This window comes from Alligator mississippiensis, chromosome 5 (genome assembly GCF_030867095.1).
Source record: "Alligator mississippiensis isolate rAllMis1 chromosome 5, rAllMis1, whole genome shotgun sequence".
Classification (NCBI taxonomy): Eukaryota; Metazoa; Chordata; order Crocodylia; family Alligatoridae; genus Alligator; species Alligator mississippiensis.
Window position 1 is genome coordinate 2,764,107 of NC_081828.1, and position 27,157 is coordinate 2,791,263.

General features: G+C 44.7%; 1 protein-coding gene and 1 long non-coding RNA gene across 3 annotated transcripts; one reads left to right on the forward strand and one right to left on the reverse strand.

Moving 5' to 3' along the window:
- Positions 1-6,853: 6,853 nt before the first annotated feature.
- LOC102558258 (riboflavin-binding protein) lies at positions 6,854-24,138 on the reverse strand. 2 transcript variants are annotated; one of them, XM_006265509.4, is made up of 7 exons: positions 24,050-24,138; positions 21,876-22,038; positions 20,942-21,041; positions 19,929-20,057; positions 15,058-15,169; positions 8,480-8,712; positions 6,854-7,785 (listed from the first exon to the last, which is right to left on the reverse strand). In XM_006265509.4, the coding sequence occupies exons 2-7, from the start codon at positions 22,015-22,017 to the stop codon at positions 7,767-7,769; spliced, it is 735 nt and encodes a 244-aa protein (XP_006265571.1). In that variant the 5' UTR covers positions 22,018-22,038; positions 24,050-24,138; the 3' UTR covers positions 6,854-7,766. The 2 variants fall into 2 exon arrangements, with proteins under 2 accessions (XP_006265571.1, XP_059583752.1); XM_059727769.1 differs by lacking the exon at positions 24,050-24,138 and adding an exon at positions 23,505-23,593.
- Positions 22,108-25,394, forward strand: LOC106740326 (uncharacterized). Its single transcript, XR_009462297.1, has 3 exons — positions 22,108-22,423; positions 23,424-24,292; positions 25,232-25,394. It is a non-coding gene; the product is annotated as an uncharacterized LOC106740326 (long non-coding RNA).
- The last annotated feature ends 1,763 nt before the right edge of the window (positions 25,395-27,157 follow it).

The window sequence follows — 27,157 nt, forward strand, 5'->3', positions numbered from 1 at the left end:
GTTGTCCAAAGTATTTGGTTTAGAAAGTTCGTGTGTGGAAGCTGTAGATCTGGATTAAATCCAGCCAGGCAACTTGATTTAAAGTAAACCTCCTGAATGCTGTTTGTCAGATGCTAGTACACTATTGTTTTAGTTTTGCTCATTTCTCCACTGGGAATAATCATCTTGTTGAGAAAGAAAGTGATCTAATGAGAGAATTAACCCCAGAGTCTGAACAGTGAATTAACTGCAGCTGTGTGAGAGGGGAACCAAGGCAAAGTCCAGAGAGAGTTTAGAGTATTTCAGAGGAAAAAGGCAAAAGGGGAAGTGATACCAGGAGGCATTTAGCAGTCACCGATTAAAATGAACTGAAACAGGAGGGGGATCTCTTCCAGTACCAGCCAGAAAGAGAGGGGTAGTCCTGCTTAGCCCAGAAAGTACGCTGCTGTTAACTGAGTTCTCCCTTACTCCGCTCTGTTGACCTTTCTCTGACTCTCCCGTACTCTAATTCCTGGTACGGGTGGATTTCTGCACTTCTTCCCCGGAAATGTCAGAAGGTGCCTGAAGGTCGAGGGCTGCTTCTTGACCCTTGCCACCATTTATTTAAAGTAGATGACTGATTTAATGGAGCTAGAGCATGTACCTTTGGTTTGCTTTTCTTCCATTACCGTCTTTGAGACATCCTGTCACCTTTGCACTAATGTGACCTTATCTAAACGAAACCTTCTCTTCTGCCAATATTATTTATATTAGAGGAAAGGCCATCCTTCAGTTACGTAGGAATCTTAGACCTGGTTTTGGTAAGGTTTATCTGGGTGTCAAAATGCAATCTAAACCCTTATGCCTTCTCGATTCTTTATTGTAATCCTGCCTTATAAAGTCAAAGAGTGCGGAAAAGAGATAGCAAGACTCTGAGCAATTCAGATAAATAGAAGGCAGGGGAGATTTGTACCTTATAGACTAACCAAAGTGTGTTATATGTAGTACAAACTTTTGTGAGCTGAAGCTCGTGAGATATATATGTATATATGTATGTGTGTGTGTGTGTGTGTGTGTGTGTGTGTGTGTGTATATATATATATATTATGCGAGAAGGCATAAGGGTTTAGGCATAAGGGTTTATATATATATATACACACACATATATATGTGTTAGGCATATATATATAGGGTATATACACACACACATACATATATATACATTAGTCTATAAGGTGCAGCCTTCTACTTGATTTCAGACTAACACAACTAACTACATCTCCCTGATTCAGATAAGTCAGTGATTCTCAGCTAAAGTGGGTGTTATGAGATCCTTTTAGGGATGCCGTGGGAGGCTGCATAATATTAGTGCTGTTAAGTGTGCAAATACCTACACGTATTTTGCAAGATGAGCTCATAGGCCGTGTCCACACAAGCATGGCCAGCAGCTGGAGTGTGGCTCCGGCCGGCCAGGCTCTGGTTTTGGGCAGTGCATGCTGTCCCTGCATTCGCTGCCCTGCTTTTTTTTTTTTGCATGGGTTTTTTTGACTAAGAGCTGGGTGTCTTGGGTCTCCCGAGCGGTGCAATGGCTCTAAAAGGGCTGAGAACCACTGAGGAAAGTGATCCTGTTAATAGGGAATCCAGTCCCATGTCACGTAAAAGTTTTGAGTACGTATAGGAGTTGAGGCTGGAATGTGAATGGACGTCCCAGCCCAGGATGGAGGAAGTGGAAAAAAAATTACAGTTTAAAAGGAGGGAAACTACAAATTGCATGGACTAGAAGAGGAGGAGGAGTTTGCCCACGGGCCAGTGGGCGCTTCTCAGAACATTTCCTGGGTGACTGAGAACACTAGCTCGAGTTTTTGAGAGAGGAAAATAATATTTTAAAACCCAAATATTTTTATAGTTATCAAAATATGAAAGGAAAATGAAGTTTTCATTTACATTTCAATATGACTGAATCTACATTGCCTGTAGAAGTACAGACTAATCAATGTAGAGGTAGGTTTAGAAGAGACCTCAAGAAGTATTTAGTTTATGCCTCTGCTCTGAGCCAGGGTAAGTATAACTAAATCATCCCTGAAAGACACTTGTCTGATGTTAAAAACCTCCAATGGAAAAGACTCCGCTGTCTGCCTTGGGAGCCTGTTCCAGTGCTTCACTGTAATTTATAGAAAATATTCCTAATATCTAGCCTCATTCAATTTTTCTGTCCTGCCCTTGGTGATCTCGAAGAACAAGTAATCTCTTCCCTCTTTATAAAAACCCATTAAATGACTTATCCCTGCTTAGTTTTCCTCTTTTCTAGAGAAAACAAACTCAGCTCTTTTAACCCGTTCTCAAAATCTTGGACTGTTGTTTCTCACCTGCCAGTTCGTCTACATCTTCCATAAACTGTGGTGGTTGGAACAGTATCGCAGCGTTGACTCTCATTGAGGTGGAGGGTCACTGTAGCCCCCAGGTCCTTTTTTGTGCCATGGCTGGCTAGATGCTTCTTTCCTACTCTGTATTTGTGCGTATGATATATTTTTCCTAATTGTAGCGCTGCAGTCGCTTTGACTGCATTTTTTATTGTTGATCTCCACTTTATCAAGGTCATTTTCAGTTCTAATCTTGTCCTCATCCACAGATTCGTAAGTGTACTTTCTATCTGATCATCTAAATCATTCACAGAAATCCTTAAGAGAACCAGAGCCATAACAGACGTCAAGTTTGACGGTGAGTCACTGATAATTACCGAGTCCAGTTTGTCAGCTGTGTGTGTACGCGCTCTATGGTACTATCTTCTGGATATTATTTCTCTACATTTCTTTGTGAAAATGAGACACAAGCAAAATGTCAAAAATGCTCCACTGAAGTCAAGATCTATTGAGTCTGCTGCTCCCCCGGTCTCCAGTAGCCTGTCCCCTTCAAAGGAGGAGGAAACAGAAAGGGATTGACACCATTTGCTCATGGCTATTTGTTACCACCTTGTCAACCTCTAAGTGCTTATAAATTGGGTGTTTAATAATTTGTTCTGGTATCTTTTCTGATACTGAATTTTTTTTTTTTACCTCTTCAGTTTGTATATCTCTGTTTGACTCATCTACAGTAACTTCTTTACCAATTTTCATCCCAGGATCTCAGAGCACCTTACAAGCGTCAGCTAATTCTGCTCCTGGACGTGCACTTCCTCCGTGGGTGCTTGTCCACGTTACACCACGTTACGCCTCTCCTGTTACCGCCTTACGCAGTGTGACTGCAGAGAGAGGCAGTGATCTGTGCGAGTCTGGAGTCGGGCAGAAGGCAGGGCAGGGCAGTATCTTACTAGAGACTATTACTTCATTTCCCAGTGCCCCAATTTACTTCCCTGTGGACAGTTTACTTCTCTCCCTCTTATCTCCCTGTCATGTGTTCTGAGGGCTAATGAATGGTTGTAAAATCTGTGAGATCTGCAGATAAAAACTACAATAGAGGTTATTTTATTATCATCATATGTTAATATACCTATTCAAAAGGGGTAAAGAAAGTGCAACAAAAATACATTTGTCAGGTACCCAGGTTGTAGCTGTATTGGTCTAGAGGAAAAGGCAATCAGGACTCGTAGAGATGATATCTTTTATTAAACCTGTCACAACCCAAAGTTGTGATTTTTGTTTTGTGTGTGCTTTGGCACTGCTAAATTATTTTCCTGCCAAATTTGCAGTTTTCTTTGCAGTGTGCATTTCTTTTTTGCATCTGAGAAATGCTCGTTGCAAAGAGTTCCTGCCATTTGTATTAGAATTCGAGCCACATTATTGGTTTGTGTTAAATTATTCCTACGTGGCGGCTAGTGATTGGCTTGCTAGCCGTATAAAGAGCTTGGGTGGTTTCTGCCCAAGTCGGAGAGAAAGAAAGAGCGAGAACTTCAAGGAGGAGTCTTCACCCTGTGTGAAGATCTCTAAGCGATGCAGATCCTATCGGACCCAACGCATCTCTCAATAGGCGACAGGGGTCTGATCAGCCTTTGGCCTCTCCCCGTCGCTGATTGAGTCCTAGATGTATCCCTCCCTGTGCGCAAAAGAGATGGATCCACGGAGCTTCGACAGCTCCGTAGGAGAGACCAAGCTTGTCTTGAAGGCACTGGCCAACATCATTGCAGAGCCACTGGCGGGAATATTCGAACGCTCGTGGCACACAGGCCAAGTCCCGGAGGACTGGAAAAGGGCTAACGTGGTCCCCATTTTCAAGAAGGGGAGGAAGGAGGACCCGGGCAACTATAGGCCAGTCAGTCTCACCTCCATCCTTGGCAAAGTCTTTGAAAAAATTATCAAGGCTCACATTTGCGAGAGCCCGGCAGGGCAGATTATGCCAAGGGGAAACCAGCACGGGTTCGTGGCAGGCAGATCGTGCCTGACCAATCTAGTCTCTTTTTATGACCAGGTTACGAAACGCCTGGACACAGGAGGAGGGGTGGATGTCGTATACTTAGACTTCAGGAAGGCCTTCAATACGGTATCCCACCCCATACTGGTGAACAAGTTAAGAGGCTGTGACGTGGATGACTACACAGTCCAGTGGGCGGCGAATTGGCTAGAGGGTCGCACCCAGAGAGTCGTGGTGGATGGGTCGGTCTGGACCTGGAAGGGTGTGGGCAGTGGGGTCCCGCAGGGCTCGGTCCTTGGACCGATACTCTTCAATGTCTTCATCAGCGACTTGGACGAGGGAGAGAAGTGTACTCTGTCCAAGTTTGCAGATGACACAAAGCTATGGGGAGAAGTGGACACGCCGGAGGGCAGGGAACAGCTGCAGGCAGACCTGGATAGGCTGGACAAGTGGGCAGAAAACAACAGGATGCAGTTCAACAAGGAGAAATGCAAAGTGCTGCACCTAGGGAGGAAAAATGTCCAGCACACCTACAGCCTAGGGAATGGCCTGCTGGGTGGCACAGAGGTGGAAAGGGATCTGGGAGTCCTAGTGGACTCCAAGATGAACATGAGCTGGCAGTGTGACGAAGCCATCAGAAAAGCCAATGGCACTTTATCGTGCATCAGCAGATGCATGACGAATAGGTCCAGGGAGGTGATACTTCCCCTCTATAGGGCGCTGGTCAGACCGCAGTTGGAGTACTGCGTGCAATTCTGGGCGCCACACTTCAAGAAGGATGCGGATAACCTGGAGAGGGTCCAGAGAAGGGCAACTCGTATGGTCAAGGGCCTGCAGACCAAGCCCTACGAGGAGAGACTAGAGAAACTGGACCTTTTCAGCCTCCTCAAGAGAAGGTTGAGAGGCGACCTTGTGGCTGCCTATAAGTTCATCACGGGGGCACAGAAGGGAATTGGTGAGTATTTATTCATCAAGGCGCCCCCGGGGGTTACAAGAAACAATGGCCACAAGCTAGCAGAGAGCAGATTTAGATTGGACATTAGGAAGAACTTCTTCACAGTTCGAGTGGCCAAGGTCTGGAACAGGCTCCCAAGGGAGGTGGTGCTCTCCCCTACCCTGGGGGTCTTCAAGAGGAGGTTAGATGAGTATCTAGCTGGCGTCATCTAGACCCAGCGCTCTTTCCTGCCTATGCAGGGGGTCGGACTCGATGATCTATTGAGGTCCCTTCCGACCCTAACATCTTTGAATCTATGAATCATGTCTTGTCGTAGTCCTCAAACGAGGATTTAAGCGGAGCTGTGCCTGGAAACTGTCCAGCCTACACCGCGACCATCTTCGGTGTAAGTAAACAATCTTGAATCAACCACTAAGTGTCTGTGACTAATTCTAGCTCACCGCCTGTTTTCTCCGACCCCGTGTGCCTGGGCTGCTGGCCACAGCCCGCGCGCACAAAAGGGCCCCGCATCGCTCCTGGCCCGCACAAAACCAACAAGATTTTTGTGAAAAAAAAACATTTTAATTGCAAACTTTCAGGCACAAACCCTGAAGAAGGGTGTTTGTGCCTGAAAGCTTACAATTAAATAATTTTTTTTGCAAAAATCTTGTTGGTCTAATAAAAGATATCATCTCTACCACGAGTCCTGATTGCAAATATACATTAAGAGTTATGAAGTATAAAGAACTGATTGAGGAAGCTAAAGACTTCAGTGAAAATCATGACTAGTGCGGCTAAAATAAGGATGTGTATGAGAAACAAAGAATAAATGTTAGCAATGGTATAGATCCATTGGCAGATTGTGAAATTATTAATGATGATGTAGAGAAGGCAGAAGTGTTCATACCTACATCTTAGTTCTTGAAGACACGTGGGTTGACCTACTTGCAGGACACAAGGACGATGAGGTACTTTTCAGTCCACAAGTAACAGAACGTGAAATCGCATCTCCCACATATAAACATTTTAAAAATCAGCAGGCTCAAGAGTCTTAACTAGCTTAGGAAATCTCTGGCCTTTGGTGTTAATGTTTAACAAAGTTTGGAGTACCAGAGAAATACGAAAGTCAGGAAGACTGATAAGGTGCTGACATTCAGAAGGACAAGCAGGATGACCCCACCAGGTCCGGTTGGCTAGCCTGACCTCGGTCCCAAGACACAGGAAGGAAAGGGAGACGTGAGATTCACCTAGTAAATAATTAAATGACACGATACTTAACGCCAGTCGACGTGATCTTATTGACTAAGTACTTTGATAAGGTTACCAGTTGGAATGATAAAGGTGACTGCGTATATTGTTATTGAGATTTTTATCCTGCTCTATCCAGAAAAGCTCAGGGCAGCTTACAGTCAAATAGCAAACGACAAAGTAGATTCCCCAAACAGCACCCCAAAACTTACATTTAGGTATAAGAGGCCTCCTCCCATGTCCTCCCCCCTCCCGATTCCCTGCCTAACACCCAGGGAAGATCCTTCCCCAGAGGGCCTTCCCACGGCTGCGCTCTGCTCTCCTAGGCGGAGGCGGTGGCTGTCCCAAGAACACGCCTAACACACGGCATGACATTCAAAAGTAATATATTTTGCAAGGGATTTGACATGGTATTCTGATTATCCAATATCAGTAAAGTACACATCAAACAGATTAAGAATTGGCTACCTGACCAATCTCAACACACAGCTGTCAAGGGGAAACCTGGGAATATTTCGAGCAGGGCTTGAAGAAGCAGGAAGGCCAGAGAGCCATCAAGTACTGTGCTAGGTAGGAGACATTTGAGATGGACAGGAAAGGAAAGATGTTAGTGCTGGTGAGAAGGAAGGTTTGGCAGAGCTCAGCTGCCCTCCAAATTCTCTTCCTCGCTGCTTAAACAGATCCTGACAAGTCCAAAACAGCAGCCACGTGAACGTAATCTAGTGGAGGGAGGAATGATTCAGAATTAAAGAAAGGAAGTAGATGATGGGAAGGAGAAAGGGATGCCAACCTGTTTAGCTTCATTGTCAAAGCTGTGTGAAACCCCAAAAGCAAACAGCCACCCTCATTCAGTGTAATCTTGTTGGGGTTTAAAAGTTTTCCAAGTTTTATTGTTAACAGAGGTCGAGATGGAGTCTCACTTGGTGTAAATCAGCACAGACCCAAAGCATGCAATGGAGCTATGCTGATTTCCACCAGCCACAAATCTGGACAAGGGAAATTAAATCCTTCCCTCAGCTACCCTAGTGCCACCACTGCGGGAGGCGGTGTAGAAAAGAAGATAAATCGATGCCCGTCTACTGACATCAAAGCAATCACACAAGCACAACCAAGAGTAGAAGTGGATCCATTTTTATCAGAGAAATATCCTTTTAGTATTAGTCTGGACTTTGATTTCACTTTGGCAATAGCACTGGCGCTGGAAAGCGCAAGCAGAACATTGTGACAAACTGAGTCATCCTTCTGTTGATCTTGAGCGAGGATCCGAGCCAGATCTCTTCCATCATGGCATTTCAATTATACTGTGGGGATTCATAAAGCTCAAGGTTACACTTCATATTTATGCTGTGGGATTCTTTTTTTACTGATATGACTTAAAGTGCAAGTCCGCTGAAACTGCCCACATGTACAGTCTACTGCACGTATCCCCGTTAATGCAGGACTGTCCAGCTGGCTGCCCATGGGCCACCCCCAGGCTCCCACCTGCATGCCGTCGTCCCCACCCCGCAGCAGCCAGAGGCTCCAAGCTCCCCTTCCCTCTGGCTTCCTCTTCCTCGCCCTGGCCCCGCTGCAGGGGTTGGGGCAGTACAGCATGACACAGCCATCAGTGCTTCGGGAGCTTATGGTGGGGAAGCTAATGGTCAGTCGGGGCCCCTGTGTGTGCAGTGCAGCACGGGGAACCTGGTGTATGGTGCAGGGGAGGGGGCCTGGGACCTGGGTCCCCTCCGTGTGGCCCCTGCTAGCATGGACCCTGGCCACGAAGAAGTTGGAGAGCCCTGGATTAATGCATGTGTCTAATAGTAAGCCATCACTTTGCATCTATAGTCTTGAGCTGCTGAATAAGCTCACTTCCATTTATCAATAGCCACTGATGTCACTTCTTGTGATGTAATCCATGTGCTCTCGCACGCTTAAGGGCAGGGTAGCCTGACGTGAAATCCCGAAACCCTCCCCAACTGTTTGAACGTCTCGTGACGTGTATCTGCCAGCACTCACATTGTCTCTGGCCATTCCTGTCCATTTAGGTGCTCGCTCCGTAGCACTTTTTTACGGCAGGCGCGCTCCTCGCTGCTACTGACGCTGGAACTCTCCTCCGAGCTTTCGGACAATATGTACTTGATCGCCACGTCATCCTTCTCATTCATTTGCAAGCACAGGCAGGAGGATTCGCTCACCTTGAATGAATGCCCCCACAAGGTTTGGCACAGCTCAGTACCATTTGCAAACACCTAGGTGTCAAATAAACAAAGCAGGTTAAAAAAAATCAACTTAACTGTCAAACCACCTTCAGCCTGAGTCCCTTTTGCTCTGTATCATGTGCAGTCAGTCACTTTTCGGGTGGAATTGCCAGACTGGTGGTGTTTTAGCCCTTCTTAGCACTGGTGCAAACAACCGTGCAAGGGACAAGGCAGTGAAGATTTGTTTCCAAAGTCGTATGAGTATGTTGGATCCCACAGACCAAAAACCAGTGTGTGGCTAGCTCAGCCCTGTGCAATAGTGCTGAAGTGCTGTAGTGTAAAGCCAGTAATGTTTTATTTATGTACCCTGACACATATTCTTTCCAGTGGCCTAAGCACTGGTGCTAGGCACTGGACAGAGTACAAGACACCAATATCTTTTATTTGTCTCCATCACAGATACACTCTAACTTCATGGCTATCTCAGATTTCGGTATTCTCCCTATACCATACATCATGGCTGCTCAGGACCTCATAAAAAGAGAGGACAGGAAGAACTCGGAAAATTTACCTCTGACTTGTAGAAACTCTGAGGGTAGGGAGAGAGCCCCAATACCACTTATCCTCCCTTAAAGTGGGCTTGACTACCTGTGGCTTTTTTAAGCAGGATTAGCCTAAAATTGCCATTTTTTAGGCACATTAAGGGCACATGTCCACACGTACACACCCTTAATGCACCTTAAGGATGGCAATTTTAGGCCAATCCTGCCTAAAGTTGATACCTGCTTAAAGCAAGTACCAAATTTAGGTTGATATAGTTAGCCCACGTGTAGACACTTAAGGCACATTAACATGGTATGAGTCAATGGACACACAACTGCGTTAATGCGCATTAGCATGGCTACACAATGCCAGCCTAAATTTAGTGTGCCTTAATGCACATTATCGCGTCTATGTGTAGATGTAAGCCTAAATCGCCTTAATACGCCTTAAAGGCGTATTAAGTTTAGGCACACGTAACTACCCATGTAGACATGCCCAGCGAGTCTCCCTCTCCAGCCCAAGGGGTCCATTTAGTTCAAGGAAATATTAATTATAGTTTCCTGCACCAGCTTTAATTGAATTTGTCCTGTATCTTATTTAGCAGTGACATCTTTGCAAGAACCATCAGTCACACGCGCTATATGATCATCCAGGGATGTTGCATTTATGCCATGGAAAACTTTTGCTCTTCTAGTCCATATTTAAACAAACTTTGTTATCTTTTGTGTTGGAAAAGCTAAGAATAGGTACCATTTGTAGCAGCAGAGAAGGCAGGTTATGTACTTTGGCAAATCCAGGAATAAACCATGAACTTCATATTTGTTTGTACTCTGTACCCACATATTTGCTCTTGGGATTTAATATTTTCTGTTTAAATGAGAGAGACTTAGACACGGCAAAGTAAGGGTGATAAGCATGAGCATGCTGGCAAATAATGCAACCTCAAGAGAAAGCAGATGTAGTGTTGCACAGCGATTAAAACAGAGTAGCTGAACTACTGCATCACTGACTTACTCTATAACCTTGATTAAATCACCTAACTTCTCCTTATCTTCCGTTACAACTGTAGGACTAACATGTATGTCACAGGCATGTCGGGAGGTTTAGTGGATCTTCATAAAACTCTCCAACATCTCTGATAGAAGTGGTTTTAGGTACCTAAAGTATTATTACAGAGGTGGTTAGCCATGTTGGTCTGAGCTCAGGCAGAAGATAGGGTTGGGTGGCAACTTAGAGACTAACTGGTTCAGAGGCACAAGCTTTCATTGGCAACAACCTACTTCATCAAATGCTATCGGATGCTTATTATTGTTACTTAGGGACAGTGTAATATAGGAATACTAACAAACTGTTGCATAGTCTACTCTTAACATCCCCTGTTCCCTGCTATTGATTGCTACTAGAAGGTGTATGTGTACAGCGAGGGCAGTGAAGACCCCTGCCCATTGCATCACTCCCTATCAATGTAGTGAATTTAATGCCACTTTTTCCAGTAGTTCTGAAAATTATGGAGGGTGCACCTTCTTCACTGGATTATTGTTACTGCCCCTGATGCGTCAGTCTAATAAAGTAAGTCTGACCCTGGTTGATTCACCCTGGAGCTCAGCAAGTCACTCATGTCTCTGCGGCTTGGAGATCCTTGCATGAAAGCTGTTAGGCAGAAGATAGGGCAGGGTGGCAAGAATTTATCTGGGTCACAGAGGGATACGCTTCCTAAGAGACAGCCTGCTTTGTCAGATGCTGCGAACGGTGAGCGATGTTGTAAGTGCCATGTTTCAAACCTTCAGGCTCAGTGATGGGGAGGTGAGGATGGGGACCTCCATGAGTTTGTCTCTCCCCGCTTTTCCCAGAATAGGTTCTTTTTCTCGTGAAGGATGTCTCTTCTTTCCCCACAGGGGACACTTGGAGTAGACTGTAACCTTTGCTGTGAATGAGATCATAATTGCCTCTTCTGATCTAAAGCTCTGTCAGCTATGAATAATGTGGAGTCCATCCCATAAATAACCCTATAGGCCCTCTGGGCTCTTGCTTTTCAAGCTACAACTGATCTGCAGGGGCCTGGCTCCATCTCTGCTGCAGTTCGTACCAGTGAAGCGCCGAGGCAGGCGGATGCCGCTTCACCTCCTGCACTGCTGCCTGCGTCCTCTCCTGCAGGCCCGAGAAGATGTAGGCAACCCTCGAGTGGAAAGGCCTCGTTATCCTTCTCTCTCCCCTTGCACGCTCAAAATGTAGCCGTCTGGATTTACCTTCCTCCCTATGCCTGTCCTTTGCAATGCCACAAGGCTTATTCCTTCAGCTTCCAGCTGTCTTCCCTTGCTTCCGGCGGGTCATTTCACGAGTAACATCTGTACGCTCATGCTTATTTCCTTCTGGGAAGGACAGGGTTACACTCCACAGGCTCCAAAAAACACTCGCTCATAAAGCTTATCTTGGCTAAGTTCGTCTGATACACGGCACTTCCTTCTCATCGCGCTGCTAGCTCTGCGCTCCAACCGCTGAGTAATTACAGTGCTGCAGGACAACAAACCCAAACCAAACGCTGCCCACGGTCCACTCTGCACGTTCGTCCTTACAGACCACGGAGGCTTTCAGTTGTTCCTCTTGCTAGGCTGAGCTCTGCTCTTCGGACCAAGCAGTTTCGCAGGAAGAAGAACGGTAGAACGAGGCTCATACATTTTCAGACAGCATGTATAAGACTAAAGCTGGCCGGGATCCACGATACATTCTTGATATCCAACACGAGCTCCAAATGCGCCTTCCAGCCGTTCGCATGTGTCAACTGCAAGGCTGCTGATCGCTCCACCGTATGGGATAAGGGCATTGGAAGAAACAAAGCATCTGTCTGCGATGCACGAACGTTGGAGAACGCTCTGTGCTTTTGGATGTTAGCAAGTTTCCTTCCATCAGCTAGGGCCAAGCGAGCTGAAGTCTCACTTTTGGACTGTTTCGTTTTAACATGGGAAGCATATTTTTTAAACTGTTTAGACAGTGCTGTGAGGTGTTTTGGCTATCGCAGCATAAACAGGCAGAATACCAATAGCTTAGATCATTGCTATGTTACTGTGTTGCCGCCTGCTACAGCAGAAAGAGAAAAGAGGCGATATTTCTAGTTGGCAGAAGGTTTTAAAACATAATGGGTTTTGTACCTCGTGTCATCATTTCCGCCTGTAGAAATTGAGAGCAACCATACGGTTCGAGGAGCATTATTCATCTACTTTATACAGACCAAGATGACCACAGAAGGTGGCAGGCCATGCCCTTTTATCGTTGAACAAAATATCTCTCTAACCACGTTTTCTCCTCTCTGGTGCCTCTCTTGCCGATACACTTTTGCATAGCCCGCATGCACATTCAAATTGTCCCGTTTGTTATAGCATCCGTTTTGTTCCTTGACCAAAAGGTCTGTGGACCCCCCTTCCGAGCCACGGCGTGTATTATCGTTAGAACTGAGATGAAGAACAAGTCATTGTGGAAGATGTTAAGTAACTTATGCACACAGCACGGGCTAAGGCAATTAAAGAGTGGGAAGAGAGTAGCAGAGGGCAGAACAGAACTAGACATCGAAAGTCACTGTCAAGAGGGTGTTTGGATAAAATACTAATCCTCTAACTTCATCCCAAACACCGAGTTAGAAACCCAGTGCCCCAGTTACCCACCCAAATCCCTGTCACTTCCTGAGTCTGTTTTAGACCCCGTTACGGACAGACAGCAACTCTCTCCCTGTGTCGTTTGCAGCACAGTTAAACACCTCACTTCCCTTCACATTTCCAAACCAATTTGAACAGGCAGTGCGACTCAATAGTTCAGAAACTGAACCAGAGTCTGCAATCCTTTTACAGTTCATTCATCAGTTATTTAGATTATGCCAAGCTTGCCTCTTTTCTCATATTGAACTAGTGCTGTTATGTCCGCTAAGGTTGCTGCCCCATCGGTAGCACAGGCTGCGAACAGCACGTCTGCATTTTTAGGAGCGCTCTTGTAAGGATCAAGTGCAAAGGGAATGATTGCTGCTCTGGAAAGTAATGTGTAGTGGCAGATACTTGCTTTGGAAAAACCTCATTTTTATGCATAGTGTTGGGTAAAAAATATGGCCAAGAAGAGGTGTGGCTCTGTTCTCCTTTAGGAACTGCTGTGCCTGGTTTGAAGTGATAAGATGTTGTAGATTTGCTGGATGCTTTTCCTTTGCTGACAGATGCGTTTTCTTTAAAAAAAAATAACTGCAAATGAATTAAAACCTGATGAAAGGTTCCAGGCTGAAACCTTTGATTTTCAGAGCAAGGACAGCATGGGCAGGGACCAGAGCCTGTTTCCAGAGGCCCCGATCTCAGGGCTGAAGCTATGTGAAAATAAGGCCCCAGTCTGCATGGCCTCCTCTCGTTTTGGCTTTTCTTGCTGACCCAGCAATTAAGCGTTATTTGTGGTGCTGCTTTTGTATCACAGACATTTATCCTGCACGACCTGGCCGGGGACTGCCAAGAGCCGGCAGCAGGGACCCGCGCTTGGTGCAGAGTCAAACCTGTGAAGTCTGTTACCCCTCCTAACAGATGAGCTTGCCGTTCTGCCTACCTCTTCTTGTGTGTGAGCAGTTCTCCCAGGATCACTGAACATACTTCCTTAGCAAAAGTCCAAGCCTAGCACCGCACTATACCCTTTTTCCTGGATCGTAAGTCCTTTACAGTCATTGGAACGACTCCCACCGACCCTTTAAAGTAGCTTGGATCAGGCTCCGGGCAATTTTTGTTCCTAGGATTCTTTTCAGCCCCGTGTTTCTACACTTGTGCTCTCACGATTAGGCACCCTGGCCATAAAACCTTCCTCAGGACCGGATGGGCTCCAGTTCTGATTTCACTTTCAGGACAGGCTGACTAAGGTGAAGCCCCGAAAAACGAAGGCATCTCTGTCCCTTTGTTCTTGCATTGACCGACAGAACGGGGTCCACAGGGCAAGGACTCGATGGGTCTGAGGAAGATAATCAGGAGCGTTTTAAGGACTCCCACAAGATTTTGCAGAACAAACTGCCCTTTTTTCTTGGGCAAAAATACTGGTACAAAATGGGAACAAGGTAGAAATGCAGTATAAACCTAATGGGGAAAATGTTAAAAGTGCTCGAATGATTTGGGAACCCATCTCCTATTTTCAAAGGAGACAGAGGCACTTCGGGGTCTGAGTCCTGCAGGTCCTTTTGAAAATGTTACCCAACATTTCCATTTGCTATATACTCTGAATGAATAGTGGTCTAATAAATGATATCAGATTCACCCAAAGACCCTTGTCTGCCTGAGTCCTTAGACCAACACGGCTGCGACCTACACCCCTGTAACATGGAGGATATCGAATTCAGCCGTTTGAAATGGAAACTGTACAACGTGAAAAAGAAAGAAGCCAAACTCAACAGCGGCGTACTCTCTAAGCCTATGCAAGAAACACACCTTCGTTCCCAGAGGACTAAACATCCACGATCCTGTGACTCCTACAACTCCAAATATGCTTCACAGCTATGCAAGATATTTAAGTTGGTCTCATAAAAGATATCATATTCACCCAAAGATCCTTGTCTGAATGAATAGTAATTTTCTGCGCTTCTGTCTCTAAGCATCATGATGGTTGAAACACCAGATGCACCTGAATTTTGTCTGCATTAGAGCTTCCAATCCTGCTCCAACAGTGGTAGGAAGTGTTAGGAATAAAAAAAAAGAATTTGGTATTGTCAAAGCCTAGTGTTTTTGAAAGCAAATTAATTTATACATTGCATTTTAGGCCCACAGACTTGAATGAAGGAGTAAGGACAAACACACTAACATATACCGGTCGTGTCTTAGCACTGTTCTGTATGAATCTCTTGTGCTTGCTTACCTCGCTGTATGGGCTACAGTCACTCTTACAGTGGTTCACTCCATTGTCATCCCATTCCCAGTCTGTCAACCAGTTGCGGACACAGGTCAGGTCCTCTTTGCAGGCTTCATACCTGCATGGATATTAGCAGGGAAAAGAAGAGTTATTTTCCTTGCTGTAATTCAGTGCTACCACTAAATTATAGTGATGCAACACAGGGCAGGATCTGTGGGTCGCACGGATAACACTCTTGGCTTATAGACCCTGTTTTATCCAGCGATCTCAAAGATGAGCAATACGGGACAGGCGCCCCCAGGGAAACCTACCGACAGAGGGAGTCATGGAGAAAGAAGGGTAAAAAAGGAGCTAAAATGGCCAAGTAAAGGGTTGGTGAGAGGCATGTACATTGAAAGATAGAAAACAGTCAGCCAATAAGCAACTAAATAAGGTCATATTGGGTGCATTTACACATTGCTGCATGGTGACGTTGCTACAGCGCCATGCTTTAGTACTTCCTTTTGGAAATACTAAAGCACAGTGCGATACGGGCTGTTACCGTGCCGTGCAGGCAGTGCACAATTACATTTCCCAGCTGCGTCGCTGCAGCGGTGCGCTATATCCAGGGAGCGCGCCACTATGCAAGCGCAGCTGGCAATAATGTGTAGACCTGCGTGATTGCTGCGTCGCTGTAACGCACCCTATGGGCATTGTAGGGCAATGTGTAGATGTGTCCATTGTGACCTTGGGAGCTGAGATTGAATACAAAGGAGAAATGTTCAAAGACCCCAAGGAGTTAGTTTGGTAGGAACTTTTTAAATGATAACTGAAAGAGAAGCGTGTCAGTGCAACCTCATATCAGCCACTCCAGGAGTTCCAAAATCATGAGCCAGCTCTCCCAAAATCATAAGATTGCCTCAAAAATAGCAGGATATTTAAAAGAGTACATTTAAGGTTCGTTTTATTTGTCTTTTTTTTTATTTTCTGTTGGTCAAATTTTAAAGGAACTTGCTTCTTTTTTTAAATTAAAACAGAACTTTTTACATATCCACATAAATACATCATCTGAGGCTTTAGAAGACACAAGAAATAGGAGACTCGCAATGCAACTGCGATAGCACTGCTGTACTTGCATAAAGAGAAGCACGTGCATTTTGCAGGATCTTGGCCAATGACTGTAAGTCCTTTAGGGTAGGAACAGCAGCCAGCAGACATGGCCACAATTTATAGGTGCTGGTATACAGATAACACCACCGCTGTCTGCACACCCTGACTTGGACATTAGTCTTTCCAATTGTAGTGGCGTTCAAGGCCATTTTTCAGTTATATACAAAGTGTGCAAAGAAATTGCAAATATTTCTGTCTGAGGGTTTTGCATTCAGTCAGTTTTCAGCAGCTGTGTTTTATAGCATGCCAGCGCTGGCGTGCACTTCTGGGACTGGATGTGGAATCACCTGTGACACACTGAGATGTTAAACTTTACATTGTCTGAGTTCAGCTTTTTCAAGGGTAACTGCCGACGAATTTCAAACAGCGTTCAGGAACATGTTGTGCAAAGTCCAGGGCTGTTTTGCTGATCGCAGGCTATACAAGTCATGGAGTCACGTGTTTTTATCCCTGACATTTATTGGCGTGACAACAATATAGACGGAGATTAAACCAGTTGTGGACTGAACAGTCTTGGGAAGGAGAATGGGATGGTCTGCTGCTGGACTTTGTGGGCCTGCTACGAGTACAGATCTCAGAGTGGCGAACATGGGGGATCTGTCCTTAGCATACCACTATCAGGCCGGGCTTTGGTCTCGTGGCTGGCTCTTAGGATAGGTCTAAACACCAGAGCTTAAGCAATTAGGCTCAATTCAAGAAAATGTGTAACCAAAAGTACTTATATCCACCCCCTTTCCATACAGGGACTTAGGAACGTGATGCTGTGCATCTGGGTTTCAAAGGCACCCGAATTCAACAAGAATATTGAAATATTTATACTTTCATTTGATCTATGTTGCACTAGCACGAGGCTTCCTGAAATCAGGATGAGCCCTTCCTACCCTCCCATGGTGAGTGCTACGCACACGTATTAACAAGACGGTCTGGTTTTCATAGGCTCTTTTTTAGCCTCAAGGAGTCAAGGACAAAACTGAGCACAATCATAAATTCTGATGGTATTTCTGCTGTCAAGAACCTCCCAAATGGCTCCTCCAGGCTTTAAAAAGCACCAGTGAAAAGCATGAATGTAAGTACTCAAGAGACTCACCTTTATACTAGCCACCATGCACTGGAAGACTGATCCACTTTTTACAACCTGGGGTTGTTGTTTTTTTTAAATTTTGAAACTAATTTAATACCCAGAGTTATTGTTTCAGACCCAACACTTTCCCTTGACAGGGGCCCTTTTTGCAGGTGGGTAGGAAAGGAGGCGGCTCATAGGGCTCTTTACAGTCCACATGGACTTCAAGATAACAGATTTCGGACTGGTGGAAGCGGAGGATCATAAAATAATAGGAAGAAAAGGGAAAGCCCCAGGCTAAGCGGATGAATGTCTTTGACATGAAATCACTGCTCTTCCAGAGCCCTCTGCACATGTCTGCCCACAAAGACGTGCAGTTTGCAGCAGACACATTTGTGGAATGTCAAGAAAGTAGGTCACATCCCGAGCGGCACTCGAGCACACTAGAGGATTATAATGAATACAATACATAGGAGGAGAATTGGGAGCGCTATCCCGGATTGCCAGGAAGAGCAGCAGTCCCATCCACGTGCCTCTTTCCTCTCTGGTCTCCAAGGCAGGGGGGACAAACCTTTTCGGCAGATGTGCCACAAATTAGCCCCGCACCCTCCCCGAGTGCCACTCCGATCTCCGTCCATCCCCTGCTCCTTGTCCTGTGCTCCCTGCCTGATCTGCTGCTTTGCTTTCTGCTTCTTTCCTTGTGCTCCCTCCCGGCTTTGCTTTCTGCTTCCTGCCCTCTCTCCTGCTGTGCTGCCCGGCCCGCTTGTGGCACCTGTGCGGCAGGTTAGCTATCCCTGGGCTAGGGAATGGCAATAGCATCGGGATAGAAGACACAACCGTGTTCCTACGCAGCCCTGCATCGCTGGTACGTTTTGTCCCGTGCAAGATGCTTGTAATCCCAAATGAAGCCGGAGATCATGATATTATTTGTTGGCGGTAGGGCCCACTATTTTTAACAAGCTTTCCATGCGTTCAACGGGGACAGTTCCTGCCCTGAGGAGCGCACAATCTATTATAATATGTAAACTTCTTGCCCCAAACGGTCTTTCCTTTGACGGCTCTGCTTCTTAGCCCAGTGCAATTTTCTGCCGTAACATTTTCTATCTCCTCTATGCAACAAACTCTCAGAGGAGCTAAGAAATACTATACTTTAGCACCTTTGACTCCAAGTGCAAGCTGTGCTTCTTCGATTTGCTGTCTCTAGCACAGACACAACAGTGCAGAAATATTCAGTAGCTAGCCCTAGCAAAATATGGCACTGCAAACAAAACTTCCCCTTGGGAGAGGATGAGAGAGGAAAATGAACTGCAGGGATGAAGGCAGTTTGAGAACCTGTAAAGAACAGGACAGAAAAGAGCAGAACCTGTCTGGGCACTACGATGTGTTTTGTACATGCCACATTTTAGTGCAAGCTTGTTTGGTAACGTGTTTAAAAGTGTTATAGTAGTTGGTTGCAATTTTCCAAAGACTGAAGAACCTATATTCCAACAATATAATAGCATATAAAGTGACTAAACCTAACAGAGCGCTCTGCATATCTTACTATTTCTACTACGTATCAGTAAAGGCAGTAAAACCAAATTACTTCAGTTGCCAAGCACAAACTTAAAAAACAAAATAGAGGTAATACCTTTTTCAAGCCCTTGCATATGTTTTCTGATTGCTTTTCTATGTGCCAGGATGTCATGATTTAAGACCTAATGGTACCAACCTGTTAGACCTACAAATAAATGGTAGATGTGGATTGCTGGAAAATTAGAAATCTCAGTGGGATGTAATATTTGTAGCCCTGATTACCTTGTGAGCAGGGGTGTGACGTGTAAGGTCTGAGTCCTGGGCAGGGGCAGGGGCAGGGGCAATGGCAGGGGGCAACAACAGCTGCTCCTGAGCCCCCTCTAAGTTGATGCCCAGTGCTGGGGCCATAGTCACCCACACTTGGTTAGACTTCTGTCTGTGAAATGCTAGTGTTAAGACTGTCCTATTGCATACCTTAAAACGCAGAAAGTAAAGTTTAGTTCCTGCTTTTATCTGACCTTTAACTACAGGCGATGTGTGCCAGCGATTCCCTAGTGTCCCAGCAGGTCCCTAGTATATTTTACCATGACAGATAAAAGAATGTAATCAATCTTATGAGCTCATATTTAGCCCGTATGTGTGATTATGCTAATCACATAATCCGAGAGTGTCAAATTCACCCTGGGCCCTGGGCTGGATCTGGACTTCGGGGCTCCTCCCAGGTCAGATCCATGCAGGTGCAGTGGGGCCAGGGCCAGTGGCATGGGTCCGGAGCAGGCAGTGGTGTGGGTTGGTCATTGAGCAGCAGTGCAAGTTGGCAGTGCAGATCCAGGGCTCGGCTGCAGCCAGGTGAGGGAGGGCCATAATCCTTATTTCCTTAATCATTGAACCCTTATAGAATATATACTTGGGATGTTACTTACTACTGCCTATGACCAGTATATTATTTTGAAGACAATAACATAAATGGGGAAAACAGTAAGATTAACAGAACCCAAGCTGGCAGAAAGAAAGAGCAGGTGGGGAGAACTGCTACCAAGTGCTGCTGCTGCATTTTTGGAAAAGTCACGCTTTGCACATTTGCAGCTTTCTTGCACAGGACTGAAGCACGCATGTCAAATTTAAATACAGAGATGAGCAAAATTGAACCTACCAGTCGTCACAGAAGTTTTGGCACAAGGGAACAAACTCGATAGCAGCGGTGTAGTTCGGATTGATCCAGTGGGCAGCATATGGGGAACACCGGTAAAAGCACTCAATTTTCTTTGTATAATCTTCACAGCTGTGTCAAGTGAGAAAAACAACAAATAAGCCCACTTCTTCACATCCAGGCTATAGTCCAATATCCAGGCTGTTTCAGTGGGATGTAGCTCATTAATATTTAGATTTTCCCATAGACCAGTTGAAGTTACTCAAAAAAACACATACTGTATGGAGCAGCTCTCTTGGGGGTGGCAGGCAACCGCAGTTACTTTTGCACATATGTTTTTGCTTAATTGTTTTGTACTTCTGTTCTTTTTTTTCTATAGCTTGCCATATTTCACAGCTCGGAAATCTAGCAACATACCAAAAGCCTTAATTATGGAAGACGTTATGATTACAGAACCCACGAGACGACAAGATTTTTTTTCCTCGTAATTACTCCGAAGTTTCATTTCTGGCCTCCCTTGTGTAATTTGTTTGCAAGACTTGATAATCTAATTTATCTGCTTTTTAAACAAGGGGAGAGGCCCTGTCTATACAAACTGTGGACCAGATTCACTGGTATGCTCTGGCTGCTTTCCACAACTACAGCAACGCAAAGTGGTTGTAAACCTTTTTAACCAGCCAGTTAAGTCAGGTTTATGACCGGTTTTCATTGCCAGATCGGTGCACAGCAGACAGATCTGGCCCCATAATCAAGAACAGGCCTTAAATGGCATCATTTCCTTTTCCACAAAGTAGCAGAAGCTCCTCTGCACAAACAGCTTGTGCTTTAGGATTTGAAGATTTTGGGGAGAGGAAGGAGGGAGGAGCTGATCAGATGGCAGCATCTGGTCCTCTTCCCGAGCTGGTGGCACCTTCAGGCAAACCCCAGGAGTTCCCAGGAGAAATTCCAGGGGGAAAGTCGTGCCGGCAGCTGATGGTCCGCCGCGGGGGACAGGGACACCGTCCTATCGAACTTACGATTTGCTGAGATTCCCACATCTGTTCCAGTAGCTGTTGTTTACTTTGATGACTGGCGAATGGTCCAATTGCGCCGTGAAATCTGCATCGCAACAGGAAGCTGTTGGAGACAGAGCAAAGCCCCGGCCATTAGGGTTTGCTTTGACGCTGTATGTGAAGGACGCAACATGTAAAGTATTCATCTTTTGGCAAGTGATCCCAAGCAGTCCCTTGGTAACAAGTAGGACTCAGACCTTGCACAGGAAGACCTTTTACAACGCTTACATTTCCGATCTTGGAAACGCTAATGTGAGAGCTGCCTAAGTAGGACTGAATTGGTATCAGTATTGCTTTGTGAGGATGTATTCATTCACTGCCAAGAAGCTAAGTGGTGTTTAAGCAGATGTGATGTCCTGGAAGAGTGAAAGTCTGAACTCTAGCCTTTTAATTCAGAAGTTACTAAATACACAACAAGAAACAAAAGATGAAGTGCAATGAATATTACTTTAATCAGCCTTTTCAGACTGTTTTTTTCTGGTGGCTGCTAGTGTTTAATCAGGCCAGATATTTAATCAGGTCGATGGTTTTTTTCATTTGCACACTGCAATCAAGAGATGTATGCTGCTATTTAAATTTTCTCATATTTAATCACACTGGCTCACGGTGATTCCTGGTTTAATTTTACTTAACTAAATGCAAACACGTGAGGGATGAAATCTGGAACATAAAAATTTGAATAACTGAAAGCAATGGGAGTTTCGTACCAGGTCTCAAAGCTCTTAAGCACTGGTTGTAGTGAAAAGCTAATGAAAGCTACTTTACAAACACAATGCCTGGTAATATCATGCCAAATTAAATTCATTTAAGGTATGAGAGGGACAGTTTGTTAATAGATGCAAAGGTCAATTTTTAAACCATGTTGAAAAGTCTCTGCCAAAGACTGAACCGCTCTTACACTTTGAGTACAGAGTGCATTCGTGCATGTCCGGCTCCGGGCTCGGCTTCTCTTTGTGAGTATCCCCTTCCAGGCAGCTAAACTCTTTGCATGTAGACGTTGCTAAGATAGCGAGAAATAGGGCTGCAGCAAACTTCAACATCTTCACGTCTTAGCACTTGCCCTGTCAGGGAACAAAATACGTTTGATCTGGTTTGCTTATGACTAGGAAAGGCCATCCTACTAAAAGGCAGGTCTGTTTGTTGTATTTTTAAAGAGGTAAAACTAAAATACGTTAAACCAAGATGAACAGTCAAATATTAGTACAAATGTTTGTCTGCTTTCTCTTCCCCTAGATCTCAATATTTTTAATAACCGTTATTTCTGAGCAAAGAGGGACAAATGACTGATACTTGGCACCGCAAACACAGCATCTTAACACAGCTTGAGATTCAGAAGAACGCAGAGGTCATCTCGCTCCATCGGACTAAAGGCCCGTCTCGTCCGGTTTTCTGTTTTGGGCAGTGGCCGGTATGAGTCGTTTCAGAAAAAAGCGGAAGAAACACCAAGTGGGTAATTATAGTGTAACCACCCCATAAAGAAAGTTTCTTCCTAACCCCCGATCTGAGACTGATTTTGAGATCTAAAACTAGTATGTAAGAGTTAGTACGTTGTACCCTAAATCATATGAGTTCTTATCTTTTCTGTTTTTAAACTCTATCTAATGTAACTGTAGAGGCCACCGTTAACAATTTCACTGTCCAATTATTATTATTTTTTTAAGTCTTGCTAAGAGCTTCCCATCAAAGATCTCTTGTGGCAATGGCTTCTCCAGGCTATTTGTGCGCTGTATGAAAACACAGTTATTTGATCAGTTTTAAATTTCTTTGCTATTTAATTAAATATCCCCTTGCCCTGTATTCTGCAGAAAGATAAATGGAGAGCCAGATCTACTTTCTCTGTAACTGTCAGCGTTTCGTATAACTCGTATTTATCTCCTCCCTGAAGTCGGTCAGATCTTTTTGATATTTTTCATATGGAACTTTTTTCTAATAATTTTCTTTGCTCGTTTCCAAAACAACGTTATTTCTGTAACAGCCTTGTTGAGAAATGGTGGCAAGGAGTCAAGGTGGTATTTTGGGTAAGGGATTTTAATCTGTTTATTTGCATAGCAATATTATTATTTCCAATATTATTTTTCCATCTCATTTCTTATACCTTCTAACATTTTGTTTGCTTTTTCTTACCACTGCTGCATATTGAGCAGAAGTATTCATGGAAACAGCCATGATGACGACTAGGGATACACTAGAACACGCACAGGACTAACGACTCATTCCCTAAATGAGTTAATCTTTTTGATAATGGGATTTGGGTTCTTAAGTCAGTTGAGCTGTTTGAAAATGTTAGACAAGGCCATTCTCCTGTCTTCACACAGTTAATTTATAACTCGGTATAGTATTCCACTTAGGCATAAATACAATTGCAGACCTTAAATGTTCATTAAATAATGTACAGCAAGTTTACTGCTCACTGCTTTCTTTTTTCTTTTTTTAATGTTTCCTACAGATACACTGATCCAAATTTATCACAAGGGAAATTTTATTGACTTCACTGGATTTCTAGGATAGATGAACATCCCATATCTACCTGGGTTCTTCTGTATCCTGGGAAATGATGTAGTTCTTGGTGCTGTAGGTGAGTAAATTCCAGTGTATCTAAAACACCGGTCCAGATCCTTGGCTGTTGTAAAGTGATGGAGCTCAGTTGTTTCCAGTGAGGCAGTGCTGGCTTACACAACCTAAGGATCAAGCCCAATATTCTCTGTATCTGTATTTTTTCTACGATTAATCCAAAACCAAAAGAAAAAAAAAAACATTGGGCATAAGGCTAAAAGTTCTCCAAATTCTAGACTACAAAAGTACATGAATGAACAAGGACTTGCCTCCTATAACACAACATAAGTGTCTGTGCATATTATTGGCTTGATCCATCAGTCTTTAATCAAAACTTTCTACTAATTTCATCAAGGAATTTTGCCTGAATAACACGTGTATAATCAGCCCCTACATTTACACTAGACTTTTTTTCTAGTGTAAATGAAATAAAGAACGTTTAAAGTTTCTTTCTATAAAGAAAACAAAATACTACATGAAAAGAAAGCTGTCTTTATAACTTAAACATTGATTTCTCACCTCTTCTGCTGTCTTTCTTCTTGCTACTTCTCTTCGGGACTGGAAAAGAGCAGGTTGCTCTCAGCCTTCCTCTTTATATACACGCCATCGGTCCCCCAGAGTTTGTTTGTCCTAGAAGAGTTCCTTGACCTTTTGGAAAGGTAGTGCACGTTTCAGGAGCAGATACAAGGACTGCACAAGCTGACATGCACAGAGTGCTCCTTTATTGCTTGCAGACTCACTCACGAGGACAAGCAAATAAAGGTATGAGGTTGGATTTTTAAAAAATGAGTAAATTCTTCCCCCCTCCCCCTAGAAGTAACCCCAACGCTGCACACCACACTGGTCACCTGCTGTGTGGGCAGTGCCAAAGGCACATGCCCCCTGAGATCCCACACCCCATGCAGGCAGCACTGGCGCTGCACAGCTCCCCGCTGCATGGCTGCATACGTGGCAGGTGGCACGTGGCCCTCTACTCTCCTGGTACGCAGGCAGTGCTGGTGATGTGTGTCCCCCCGGGCCCACCCCTGCCACATGGTTGTGGGAGAGACAGCTGCAAGAGCCGGTGGATTACATGCTGGCTTCCCGTGGTCCCCACCCTCAGGCTGCTGGTTGAACTGCCCTGTAGTACAGCAATTCTTAGGTTCCTTTTATTATGAATGATATTACTCATCATTACTACTACAGTATTGCCTTGGGAGGCTGATCATTGATCAGGACCTTGTGAAATTAGATTAATAAAACTGCCACTATACTCCTTTAAATGGAAATTCTGCAGAATTTAACGATGCTTAACTTCATTTTGACTATGGATGTGGCCATTTTCAAGCTGATGTTCAATAAAAGGGTCTTGTATCAATGATTGTCCGCTTTGAGATACCAGACAAGAAAAATGGAGCAGTTTTGCTTGCATGTTGCATTGCAGATCTTGCAGCGTAATTAGTAGAGATGGGTTAAATCAGGGGCGGGCAATTGTTTTGGGCAGAGGGCCACTTACTGAGTTTTGGCAGGCCATCAAGGGCCACATAACAGGCAGTCCAGGGCAGATAAATATTAATTTTCTAAATTTTTTAGGGGCCCTGCAGGCCGGATAGAATGGCCTGGTGGGCTGCATCCAGCCCCCAGGCTGCATTTTGCTCACCCCTGGGTTAAACTTTCAGACAAATTATTTTTTTTAACACTTCTTTATTAATACAATTATAGAACCACAGCTGCAACACAGGAGGAGTACACAGGAATTGCACGGGTTTGAAGGAAAAAACTACATTTTTACAAAAGAAATCCTTAAAGAAGATCATTTCCATTATGACTACAATGATGATGTATGTAAATATAAAATTAAATCATGTTCACTAATATTCAGAAATTCTGGACAGAGACTCTGGCTTGGTGCTTGGTGAATTTTTGCCCTGTGCAGAGGGTAGGACTGGAATCCATATTTCTAAATCTCTCTCTTTGGTCTCTTTCCTAGTCTTCTAACATCATGGGACTGTTTCTCCATCATCAAGATGCCACATATTTTAGCACACCAAATTTTCAGTTGAGAGGAGGAGGGGAGAGGAGGGAGATGCGATACCTTCCGCAGTTGAGCAATGCATCTGGAACAATTCAAAACAAGGAGGATATCAGTTTTTCATTCTGCATGAGGCAAACTTCCTTTACTGAGGCATTCAAGCAACAAAAACAATATTACCACCCACCACAGCAGTTATTATTCTGATCACTTCCACCCAAAATAGTTGGACCTCGGGGCATAACTACCGTGTATGAAACTTTCAGGCAAATTCTGACACGGGGTAAGCTGATTTGATTTGCTAGCACTTTAAATCCACTTTGTACTCACTCTGGTTATCACAGATGATTATACATTGTGCAAGGCAGTTGAGAATCAGGATCATTTCATTTGTGGATTCGTAGATTTTTAAGGCTAGAGGTAAACAGTAGGCTATCTGATCTGACCTCTGATGTAACACAGGCCAGGTACTTTGACCCAGTTTTCCTTGCATTCAGGCCAATAAGTATGTTGGAAAGAGTCCAGGGGAGAACAACAAAAATTATTAGGGGTCTACAAAACATGAAACACGAGGAAAGGTTGGAAGAACTAGGATTGTTTAGTCTAGGAGCTTGTGACCATTGGACCTTGTTATGCCTTGGGGTGCTCTGGTGAACAGACGTTCCCCCAGATCCTGATGAACTTATAGGTGGCCACCAGATCACCCCTGAGCCTGCGCTTTTCCAGGCTGAAGAGTCCCCTGGCTCTCAGCCTCTCTTCATAAGGCCTGTTCTCCTGACCTCTGACCATGCGCGTGGCTCTCCTCTGCACTCTCTCCAGTTTCTCCATGTCCTTCTTGAATTGTGGGGCCCCAAATTGGATGCAGTACTCCAGCTGTGGCCTCACCAAGGCCAAGCACAGCGGGAGGATGACATCCTGGGATTTACTTGAGAAGCATCTCTGGATGCAAGCCAGAGTTTTACTCGCTTTACCAGCTGCGACATCGCATTGAAGGCTAATGTTCATCTTGTGGTCAGTCATGACCCCCAAGTCCCTTTTGGCTGTGGTGCTAGTGGGCGTAGCACTGCCGAGCCTATAAGCATGATGTGGGGTTTTTCCCCCCCCGAGGTGGAGTAACTTGCATTTTTCCATATTGAAGGTCACCAGGTTTATATCTGCCCACTTTCTAAGCCTATCAAGGTCAGACTGGATCACTAGCCTATCCTTGGGTGTGGACGCTCTACCCCAAAATTTGGTGTCATCAGCGATCTTGGCCAGTCCACTTCTGACACCAGTCTCCACATCCTTAATAAAGACATTGAAGAATACGGGTCCAAGGAAAAAGCCTTTGGGGACCCCACTGGTCACAGTGCACCACAATGATTTACTTCCGTCTGCTATCCCCTCTCTGGGTCCAACCACGGAGCCAATTCCCCAGCCATTGGACTGTGGTGTAGCCGAGGACACAATTGGCCAATTTTTCCGTGAGGAGATCATGGGACACCAGATAGAAGGCTTTTTTAAAGTCCAAATATATGACATCAATCTCTTATCCTTTATCCAGGTGATATGTCACCTGGTCATAGAAGAAGATGAGATTGGTCAGGCGAGACCTACCTGCAACAAACCCATGCTGG

What these genes read in the sequence shown, in the direction of transcription:
- LOC102558258 (XM_006265509.4), bottom strand. Translation starts at nt 22,017, where the DNA reads ATGTTGAAGTTTGCTGCAGCCCTATTTCTCGCTATCTTAGCAACGTCT. An exon ending in CAAAACTTCTGTGACGACTG is followed by an intron (nt 15,170 to 19,928) that starts GTAGGTTCAATT and finishes ATATCCATGCAG; the next exon opens with GTATGAAGCCTGCAAAGAGG. An exon ending in ACTGTAGCCCATACAGCGAG is followed by an intron (nt 8,713 to 15,057) that starts GTAAGCAAGCAC and finishes TTTGACACCTAG; the next exon opens with GTGTTTGCAAATGGTACTGA.